This window comes from Melopsittacus undulatus, chromosome 12 (genome assembly GCF_012275295.1).
Source record: "Melopsittacus undulatus isolate bMelUnd1 chromosome 12, bMelUnd1.mat.Z, whole genome shotgun sequence".
NCBI classification, from domain to species: Eukaryota; Metazoa; Chordata; class Aves; order Psittaciformes; family Psittaculidae; genus Melopsittacus; species Melopsittacus undulatus.
The window spans coordinates 9809515-9820762 of NC_047538.1; the positions used below are offsets into that span (position 1 = coordinate 9809515).

Here is an 11248-nt window from a genome sequence, read left to right on the forward strand (position 1 = left end):
GGAGCAGCTGCTCCAAGCCCCTGTGTCCAACCTGGCCTTGAACACTGCCAGGGATGGGGCAGCCACAGCTTCTCTGGGCACCCTGTGCCAGCGCCTCAGCACCCTCACAGGGAACAGCTTCCACCTTCCCACCTCCCCATGTTAACCACTAGCAGACGTTAAGGATGTTTTGATGGACTTGATGTTGGCTGGCGTGGAGAACCGAAGGAAAACCCCAGTGACTTCCTTTGTAGTGACAGGACAAGGGGTAATGGGTTCAAACTGAAACAGGGGAAGTTTAGATTGGATCTAAGGAGGAAATTCTTTACTGTGAGGGTGGTGAGGTACTGGAATGGGTTGCCCAGGGAAGTTGTGAATGCTCCATCCTTGGCAGTGTTCAAGGCCAGGTTGGGTGAAGCCTTGGGTGCCATGGTTTAGTGTGAGGTGTCCCTGCCCATGGCAGGGGGGTTGGAACTGGATAATCTTGAGGTCCTTTCCAACCCGAACTATTCTATTCTATGATTCTATGATTGGGCTTGGTGCTGCGGAGGCAGACCCGTGCTAGAGGCTTTGGCTCACATTGTTTGCCTTTATCCTTTGAGTCCCTGCATGCGGTAGGAGAGTCGTTAAGCTGATTGGATTAGTGGGTGCAAGGGCTCTCGCTGTTCCATGCTGCTCCGGAGGTGGAAGTTGGCTTCTTTGGGAAGCGGAGCCGGCAGAGGGAGCTGCCTTTTCGCTCTCGTTGGCCAGCCAAGCAAATTAAGGCATTACTGGGCTGCGAGTGTTTTCCCACAGCTCATCCCGGGGGTGAAGGTGGCGGGGCTGGAATTTGCAGTGGGATCTGCACAAAACCCCGTGGAACAACGAGAGGGTTTTGGGCTTGCTGAGAAATACCTATGGCAAAGGCTCGCTGCGTTCGATGATTGCACGGGGGACGTGTTCCCATCCAGGGGAGCACAGTGCCTGCTTTGAGCTCCTGTGTGATGGGAGGGGGCTGCAGAGCATCCTCATGGTGCTGGGTCACATCCTGCCTCACGGCTGCTCAAGGCGCTGCAGGCTCACACATTGAAATGCACGACCTGGGCAGGTGACAGTCATATTTTAAAGCAGAACTTTAAACCTGATCAGTATTTCATGTGCTGGGACACAGAGACCCCTAATTAATCCCAGTGGCTGGAACAGTCCAGCTGCAGCTGTGGCATCTCAGGGCCAACCACAGCACTGAATCCTTTCCTTCCTCCAGCATCCCTTAGAAGAGGCACTTCAGGATTTGACCACTGAAGGGTGAAGTTAAACCCCCATTACTTGCTGTGTTGGGGTATTTCCTACCCCCAGCAGCACATTGTTCCTGGCTGCTGACAGCCTTTCCCACTCCTGGAGTGGGTTCGTGCTGCTGCTGAGTCCTTGGTGCCTTCCGAAGATCCCCCCACATCCCAGGTGCTTACATTTGAGGATGTGTGGGATTTCCTGTTGGCTTTCCCGTTTTTCCACATCATTTCTGAATTTGGATCATTCCTCCCAGCTCCGCATTGTCTGCAAACTTACCAATGCAACCCTGTTCCACTGCCGGCATGGTTAATGATGACATGTGGAAAGATCAGGCCTAGGATGGACCCCCATGGAAATCCAGTGAATAAATCCCCCCATGTCGCCCATAGCTGATATTCACTCTTAAGCAACAGTTTGCTGGCCCATTTGGCATTTATCCTTCAACAGCTTTCTCTAGCCCAAGATTCCCCTAGTCTGCTTGAGAATGAAAAGTGGGACAGCATCAAAAGCCCTGCTGAAGTGGGGATAAATGGCTTTCATCCCCCTCCCCATTCCCAGAGCTGGTGATCCCATGGAGCTGAGCGCCCTCCACATGGAGCTGTCGGCAGTCAGCTTGATTTGCTGATGCTCAGCCGGTGCAAAGGAGTTGGATTTCCCACCCATGGCCTCTTTTTGCATCATTAGCAATAATTTTAATTAACCACCAAGCAGCTTTTCCTCAGGGAAAGGAATCAAGGCAGGACTCCTGCGAGGTGCTTGTTTCCGTGCTAATGGTGTCGGTGTGCACATAGGAAGCACTAATGGCTCAGCCAGGGGACACGGTAGTGGGGATGGAGAGATTTGACTTATTACCCTCTGCTCCCAGTCTGGAAAGGGAAAACATCATCATCATCATCATCATCATCCATTTCCCAGCAGAGGATCTCAGGAAAGCGACTGCCAGTTTGGTTTGCTGCTAATTTTCCCTGCGTAAGCCATTAATCAGGAAGACAAGTGATGCTGTCACAGCCCATCACCCTCCCTGAGCATCAAGTGATGCCTGTCCCAAGCCTGCACATCTGCAGGGACATTTGGGGACATGCAGCCTCTGGTTGTGCCCCAGCCATAGCTTGATAGCGTGGATGTGTTGCTGTGGGACAGAGATAGAATCATGGAATGGTTTGGGTTGAAGGGACCTTAAAGCTCCTCCAGCTCCAACCCCTGCCATGGGCAGGGACCCCTTCCACTGGAGCAGCTGCTCCAAGCCCCTGTGTCCAACCTGGCCTTGAACACTGCCAGGGATGGGGCAGCCACAGCTTCTCTGGGCACCCTGTGCCAGCACCTCAGCACCCTCACAGGGAACAGCTTTCTTAGATCTAACCTAAATCTCCCCTGTTTCAGTCTGAACCCATCACCCCTTGTCTTATCACTACAGTCCCTGAGGAAGAGCCCCTCTCCAGCATCCCTGTAGCCCCTTCAGATGCTCGAAGCTGCTCTGAGGTCTCCAGCAGCTTCTCTTCTCCAGGCTGAACAGCCCCAATGTTCTCAGCCTGGCTCCATACAGGAGCTGCTCCAGGCCCTGCTCATCCCCATGGCCTCCTCTGGACTTGCTCCAGCATCTGGGCTCTCCCCATCTTGGCAATCATGAGGCTGCCCCAGCTCTGGTGCTATTCTCTCAGTGTTGCTTATTCAGTCTCGGGGTGTTTTTCTCTCTCTTCCATCCTAGGGAATGGGCTACCTGCATGCCAAGGGGATCCTTCACAAGGACCTCAAGTCAAAAAACGTTTTCTATGACAACGGCAAGGTGGTGATCACAGACTTCGGCCTCTTCAGCATCTCGGGAGTTCTCCAAGCAGGCAGGTAGGACATGGCATGATGGAAATACCAGCATCCCTCCCTGTGTCCTAGAGCTCCTCTTTGAGCTGGAAACATGCGAAGGGTACCCCCAAACCTCTTCTGCAAGTGCATTTCTGGGTCTGCAGTCTTGCTAGAAATGAGGCCAAGCTGCCTTTGAGTATCCTGGGGCTGCCATTGGATTTCACTATCCCACCTCCCAGGATTTTGCTTTTGAGGAGGAATGATTTGGGAAAAGAGCTCCTGCAGAACCCCCTCTGCCCCACAAGTGATGCTGCTTTGAAATGCAGCTCCATGCTCAGCACTGTTGTGGGGTTTGGAGAGCAAAGCCCCAGAGGGATGGTGAGAGAAGCCTGGGATTTCTGCAGCAAGGTGGGTCTGGGCTCAGCACCGAGAGGTGAAACCCAACTGCTCCACTTCGTGGGGCAGGATTTGCAGCTGGTTTTGATTTGATTTTGTTTCATTTGGGTTTTTAACCAGGTGTTTAAGGGCAGAGTTGCTTTTGATTGGAAGGAGCGCAATGCTGAGTGTGAGACTGGGGCAGTTTGGTTCAGAGAGACAGGAGTTGGCCCTGGGCAGGGTCTTTTGGATGCAACCTCTTCCCATCGCAATGGAATGCATCATTTCCATGGCTGAACCACCCTGGGAGATGCTCCTTGGGCTCTGTTCCACTTGGGCTGGCAAAGCCAGTTCATTTCTTGGCTTTTCCCTATGGATATAATATACATCCCTATATAATCCCCTGGGATCTGGTTAATCTCCTGCCTCTGGGCTGATGAGTGGTGCAGCCAGCACAGCATCCTGCACTGATGTCCCCATGGATGTCCCCAATCACCCCAGTGACCTTTTGGGTGCTGCAGACATCTGGCTACAGTCTCTGTGCTGACACTGGAGCAAGACACAGAGAAAATGAGAGCCAAGGTTGGGACATTCACAGTGCCGTGACATTATTGAGGTCTGGAATCGAGCCCATTTGGTAAATGTTCCTTATTAAATGTTTGTTTGGGTGTTTTTTTCCCAGTGCTGTGGGAGGTTTTCCAGCTGCAGGCTCTGCAGGGCAAAGAGTTTCAGCAGTTGTGGGAAGGAAGAGAAGCAAAGCTGGGGGAGGGGGGGAAGGAAACCAAAGAGAGGAAAAGCGACCAAAGCTTATATTCTATAGTTTGTTAAAACTAAAGAGTGTTGCTGGCTTCTCTCAGCAGGAGAGAGCTTTTCACTAAACCCATTGTGCTGGAAGCAGCCCAGGCCAAGCCTGGTGTTATCAGAGCCAGCTGCTTGGGCAGGTTTCCTCTCCAGCAGTGTGGTACCCACCTTCTGGTCATAGCATCATGGAATGGGTCGGGTTGGAAAGGAGCTTAAAGCTCCTCCAGCTCCAACCCCTGCCACGGGCAGGGACCCCTTCCACTGGAGCAGCTGCTCCAAGCCCCTGTGTCCAACCTGGCCTTGAACACTGCCAGGGATGGGGCAGCCACAGCTGCTCTGGGCACCCTGTGCCAGCGCCTCAGCACCCTCACAGTACAGAATCCAGAACAGCTGGTACTGGACTGAAGTGTTCATTATCTCCACTCACATGGTCCTCTTGGTCTCCATCACCCCTCATGATGGGGTTTGTCACTGGAAAGGTTGTTGTGGCCGGTCATCACTTTACAGTGAAGCTGCTCAGGGGATAAAATGCATCTGTAAAGTTACATGTGTATGTATTTCTAGTTCCCATGGGATGAGGCCAAAGGATTAGAGGCAAAGGCAACAGATGCTTCTCTCTGTCCCATGCCTCTCATGGTGAGCTGAGCAGCCAGCCTTTCCTTTCCATTTGTATAAATATCATCTGGTTTTAGCACAAACTTGGCCAAAAGCTTTGGAACGGCAAGGAATTCAGCAGTGCTGCTGCTCTCCCCACAGTAGAGAAGTGGGCTTCAGCTCTGGTTTAGCAGCTGGGCAGAGATTTGGGACTTAGGTCCTGCCAGGATGAGGTTGCAGCTCATTGCAACAGCAGGAGAAGGATTTGGGCAAAAATGGCCAAATTTTGCTAGAGGCCTTTGCTATGAAGGTCAGAGATGCTGTGGAGATAAAACAAGATATGAGATGCTGGGAAACAGGGTATCCAATGGGGTGGACCAATGCATGGCCATCTCTGCTCAAGATTGGGGTATGACTTGATGGGTAAAGGTCATGAGATTACTCATGAGAGGAAGAATGGTCAGAAATGTAAGGCTGGACAGAAATGAGCAGTGGTTTGCTAGAAAAACAGAGAAAATGGGGAAATCCCTGCCTCAAGTTGCTTTCAGTTGCTCTGCTTGTGACCCACACGTCTTCTGCTGCTGGGGAGCTGAGAGAAGGCTTTGGGGATCTGCACTCATCGATCACTGTGATTCGGAAGCAGCATGTGTCTGCAGGGCTGGTTTCCCTTTTCAGGGAGGGTTTTCTGCTGGTTCTGGCTTCTTGCAGATGAAGAAGAAAGATAAAGTCCAGTCTGGGATCTGCAGAGGAAGCCTGGATGGAGAAGGGAGCAAAATTTGCAGGTCAAGTTAATGATGGTGATGGGGATGTGAGTAAGAACTCCAAACTGACCTGGTTCCTCTAGGCTTCAAGACATGGCTTACACACCCTCCCCAACCTCCTAGCCCAGGCTCACCTTCAGCTCATGAGAGCACCCAACACAAGGAGTTTGCAGTGCCCATCTGTGCTGTGACACACTTGTGCTGCTGAGCACTGAGATGACTATCACAACTAAACCACTCTCTGCAGAGACTTCCTAATCCAGTGTCTTATCCTGGTGAAATCAGATGTATTTCTCCTTTATTTAAATGGTTTTTTTTTGTCTTGGAGGGGCTGCTCTGTAATTATGAGGAGTATGAGGTGGGTTTTAAGTGGCTGGAAAATCGCTCCTGCTCTTGCTTTTCCTTTGGGGCTGGTTTGTCCTTCAGTGGCTTTGGAAGATGCTCAGCTGGTTCTGCTTTCTGGTAGCGGCCAGGTCTGTTATGAAGTCAGGCAAACTTTGGCCATGAAACCTCAAATTGCTGCAATTGAACCAAGTTTGGAACAGCTTTAAAGCTCAGCCTTCATTATTGGAAGCTCATAGACCCATAGCTACTTGCTTGGGTGTACATGCACGGGAGCTCCGGAGCCAGATTTGGTCTCCAGAGCATCCTGAGGCCAGCCTGAAAGCCACACATGGGATCTAACAGCACTTGGAGACTTGAGTAAGCAGAACTAAAAGCCCTGGGTTCAATCCTGGTCTTGCTGATGGTGGTGGAGCAGATCTGAATGCTCCCTGCTGCCTGCCTGGGGACAGAGACCATAGACACAGGGAGGGATGAGCAGCTCCTCCGTGTCTGCTCTAATTGCCTTGATGCTTAATGGCAGCTCGTAATTAAGAGCCTCACAGGGCTGGGGATGGTGGTGGGAGCTGAAAGCCTCCCCCCTGTGCCAAAGTGCTCTCTTCTGCAGCTCCTGGGGCCGGAGGGTCCTGGTCTTGCCCAAGCTGCTGATTGCGGCCGTGGCTGTGGCACAGCAGGGTGAGGAGCATCCATTGAGACCCCAGAGGGGGCATGGAAGCTTAATCAGTGATGCCCTGGCCCAGCAGCATCCTTCCCTAGGGAGAGCATCCTCCCCTGGTCACTGACAGAGCCGAGGGGGGGATGTCTGGGGATGGGGATGGCTTTCTGGCTAAGAGGATCCAGACTGCATCATCTTGGACTGTGCACACTGTATGTAAACAGCCATGGGGGGAAAGCCAGCCAAGGAGACAGTGTTAGCAGTGGGAGCTCATCATCCTGCCTTGGAGGTGAATGGAGATACCTCAGTGGTGTCCCCTGGGACCTCAGCTCTGGGATTTTGGCCCCAGGAGCACAGATGACCCCACAGCCATCCTTTACCTTTGTTCATCACAGTCTTTGGGAGCACATCAAAGCACAAAGAGGGAGAAATTCCTTGATACAAGTCATTGGGCTCTTCCTTCTCTTGTCTGATGTGACATGGGGCAGGTTTTGTTACCTCCTGCTAAAGTGTGCTGCTGAATTTGGGCTTGGACACATGATCAAGCTGCTTAGTGTGTTAACACCATCGGTGGTCCTTCCCCATTTCCCTGCTTGGGGACCCTTTCTAAGCCAGTGGCGCATCCTAGGTGCCTGCTGGAGGATATAAAGGATGAAGAAGCAACCTCAGCTGTTGGCCAAAGGAGCCTCATGTATTTGTTCTGAGCAGGGGGACCTTGAGGAGGTAGAGGAGATGATGTCTGAGGTGAACTGAGGGGCTGGTGATAATAACAAAGCTAAGCTGCCCCCATGGATGACAGCATCCAGGCTTGGACGTGAAGGTGACCTGGAGGGGTTGTCTGGGGGCCAAGCACCTAAACCCACTGATTTTCAGGCCATTATTATAGGATGGGTTTGCTTGGAAAGAGACCCTTAGAGGTCCCCAGTCCAAACCCCTGCTCCAATCACAGCAGGGTCATCTCAGGTGTCAGTGCTGGTGGGATTTACCCCAGGGAATGCTTTGCCCCTGCTCTTTCAAGGTGTTTTGAAGCAGTGATCACAGTGAGGGCCTCAGCAGATCCTGCATCCCCATCAGAACCAAAGCTAGTCCAAAACTGTGGACCCAGCAGAGACAGGCACAAAGCCACTATTAGCATCATTCCCCTCAGCAGGGTTAAAGCCTGACTTTGCAAGGATACCATAGAGAAAACCAGGCCTAAATTCCCACTGGGAGAGGGTGGGAGGGCTGGGGAGCTGCTTGCTGGTGGTGATGCTCCCCCCATGTGGTACCCATGGCTTCAGCCCCATGTTTTCCAGGCGGGAGAACAAGCTGCGCATCCAGAACGGGTGGTTGTGCCACCTGGCTCCCGAGATCATCCGCCAGCTCTCTCCCGACACCGAGGAGGACAAGCTGCCCTTCTCCAAGCACTCGGATGTCTTCGCACTGGGGTGAGTCCTTGCAGTGAGAACTGGCATGGTTGGGTCATGTGTGAGATGCTCTAAGCAGCCAGGAGGGGATGGGGACACAGTTTGCTTGCTGCAATGCCAAGGGGATGCTGCCTGTGTGAATCCCCATCCCTGGGCTCAGAGCACCTTCCTGGTACAGGGAAGTTTGAGTTAAACCCCCTGTAAATCACCAAATCCTCCTGTTTTGGATACAGATCGGAGCAATGGGATCCGGGGGGATGCCAGCCTGGTGTGATTTCTCCCCTGCATCCTCCTTGCTGGGGTAGGATGCTCTAGGTGCGGAGGCATGGGAACACAGGTCTGGGAACCCCTGGATACCCCCATTGTCCCCCCTGGCTGTCTGCAGAGGGGCTGGTGCTGGTGGCTGCCAGGGGAGGAGATGCCAAAAGCCCAAGAGGAGAACTGATGAGTGTCCTTCAGCCCATCACTGTTCCTTTATCTGGAATCAAACCTCTCTTATTGCAGGAGCCCATTTGAGCCCTGATAAAACCTTTCTCAAGGCAGAGACGTAGGGCTTTACCCAGCAGATTAATTTTCTCATGGATACCTTAAAGGCTGCGGGGATGAGCTCACAAGGGGCTGTTATCAGAGGTGATATTCCCATCAAAACTACAGTAATTACAGCTGAAAAGATCTGGCTTCTCTTTTTTATCCCCTCCCTGAGGTATAACTTTAGCACAAGAATGAAGACGTAATTAAAGGATGGTATCAGACTAAGTGAGAGTTGGTTACTTAGGCTTAGGTTTTCCTCCTTTCTCTTGGAGAGTGAGCTCTGCTCTTACGTAAAGCACAAATTCCCTTCAAAGATTAAAAGATTTTCCCCGATTTTTCCTCTTTCTTGTTTCTGCGGAGCCTGGGATGCTCCCGGATGACCCAGAGGGTTATTGCCACCACACAGGGATCAGTGGTAGCGAGAGGAAAAGATCTTCTAAAGAGGATAGAAACATTAATTAAAGTGTGTGAGGATGGTGTGAGGCAGGAGGCTGAGGCTGGTGGTGTGTGCTTGCTGAAGCCTGAGACATCACAGCAGTGGTCAGTATTAGAGATGTGTCTTCTCATGCAAAGGGAGGTTGGAGCAGCAGCCTGCTCTCCATAGGGCCATCCATGCTGTGGGAGATGCAGCCCAGATGTTTTGGATGCATCAAAAAGTGGGAAAGTGGAAAAATGAAGCCTCAAACTCCCAAGCAGGAGCCTGATTTTAAATGCATTGGATGCACCTTCAGAATCCCTGCTCCTGCCTGAGCATCTCACCCGGTGCTGCCAGAACTTGCCCATCTCCAATCCCACTGTTCCTCCCCTGCAGTACCAATGGGTATCTATCTCACATGATTCCAATATTCAGAGATTTACAGCCAAACTGTGCATATTTTCCCAAAATCAGGAGAGCCGATTTCCAAAATCAGGGATTCCCCCTATCCAGAAGTGATCCTTCATTTATCAGACCCTCTCCACCAGATTTTTCCACCCTGATGCCCTTTTAACCCCATTTCTTGTTGGTTTAGCTGGTGGTCACAGCATCACTTGAAGGAGAAAGCAGGTCCAGGGAATTTGCCTTGGAAATTGGGGTGAGTGCTGCAGGAGTTGGGACTCATTCAGCCTTCCGGTGCCAGAAAATGAGGATGCTAAACACCCAGGTGGTAGCAGGGGTGTAGGACCACGGGGGAGGACAAAGCTCAGACAGGGACACCCTTGTTTTGGGATATTCCCTTGGATTTGGGAGTCCTCATGGAAAGAAAGGTTTGGCTTAGTGGTAAGAGTGGTGCAGTGGCAGATGGTTGGGGTTTCATGATTGCCATCACCCTGTGAGATTCCCAGTTGATGTAGCGGCCTGGCTGGTGCCTTTGCCCATGCATTCATCATCCTCCTGCCCACAGCATCCTCCTGACGGCTGAGTACTTCTGATGTCGTATCTAGGATGAAACATCTGGATGGGGGTGATTTTGGAGCAGGGAGAGGTGGCAGATGTGGAGCATTGGCCAGATGCAGCCCCTGGATGCCTCCCAGCTCCTCTCATCTCTAATCCCTTCTACATCCCAACAGCACGATCTGGTACGAGCTGCATGCACGGGAATGGCCCTTCAAGACACAGCCAGCAGAGGCAATAATCTGGCAAGTGGGAAGCGGGATGAAGCCCAACCTCAGCCAGATTGGGATGGGCAAGGAGATCTCGGTACGTGGTGTGGAGCAGGCACTGGAGCCCCCTGTGTGCATGGAGGAGGAATGGGATCTTGACCTACAGGTGGAGGGTCCCTCTGAAAAACACCCTGCACTGCCCGGAATCTGCCAGCACAAAAGGAAGGGCTCGATCCCTGCCCTCCCTGCTGGCACAAACATTAGCTCAGCTTGCGTGTTCTCTCCACCCCAGCCCTTTTCAAGGATGCAGTGATGGGATGGGGTTCTCATGGGATGGATGCATCCCCTCCACCCCAGCCCTTTGCAAGGATGCAGTGATGGAGACAGGGTTCTCATGGGATGGTTGCTTCCCCTTCACCCCAGCCCTTCACAAGGATACAGTGATGGAGATGGGGTCCTCATGGGATGGATGCATCCCCTCCACCCCAGCCCTTCACAAGGATGCAGTGATGGAGATGGGGTCCTCACGGGGTGGATGTTGGGCACAGGGGTGGTGATGGAGAGGCACTGGCTTGGTTTGCTCAGGTTCTCACCCTGTGTGACTGCAGGACATCCTCCTCTTCTGCTGGGCCTACGACCAAGAGGAGAGACCCACATTCACCAAACTCATGGACATGCTGGAGAAACTGCCAAAGCGCAACCGTCGCCTTTCGCATCCCGGGCACTTCTGGAAGTCAGCAGAGTAAGTCCCTGTCCCTGCTTGCCTTTCCCTGTGCCATCAGGCAGCTCTGCCTGTGCTCTTCAAGACCCCACTATTACAGCCTGTATTGGTGGTGTTGGTGACAGGGATAAGCTGTAGGTACATTGATGGCATGCGGAGAGGCAAGGATGGGTAGGAAGAGCGGTCACAGAGTGCTGTGCATGTTCTGCTGTCCTTTGTTGGGGTGACAAAGCCTGTGGAAGTAGTTGGAGATGATCAGGAGGAGCCTGGCAATGTGCTCCATCAACACCAGAGGAAGAAGCAGGATAGGTCCAAGGGCAGGCATGGGGACATCTCCATTGGGGGTATAGTAGACTCCATTGCCTACCTGTTCACTATGCTCAGAGCAACTTTCCCTCCTGGGAAGGTGGTTTTTCTTTCTTTCACCCAAATTTAA

At 52.3% G+C, this 11248-nt stretch overlaps 1 protein-coding gene across 1 annotated transcript in view; it reads left to right on the plus strand.

The window, feature by feature from the left end:
* The window catches only part of KSR2 (kinase suppressor of ras 2), a 74681-nt gene extending 63844 nt beyond the window's left edge, over positions 1 to 10837 (plus strand). Inside the window, exons 16-19 of the mRNA XM_034068471.1 lie at positions 2954 to 3087; positions 7869 to 8000; positions 10059 to 10188; positions 10700 to 10837. Coding sequence (XP_033924362.1) covers positions 2954 to 3087; positions 7869 to 8000; positions 10059 to 10188; positions 10700 to 10837 — 534 coding nt within the window. The remainder of the gene's footprint in view (positions 1 to 2953; positions 3088 to 7868; positions 8001 to 10058; positions 10189 to 10699) is intronic.
* Positions 10838 to 11248: the final 411 nt, after the last annotated feature.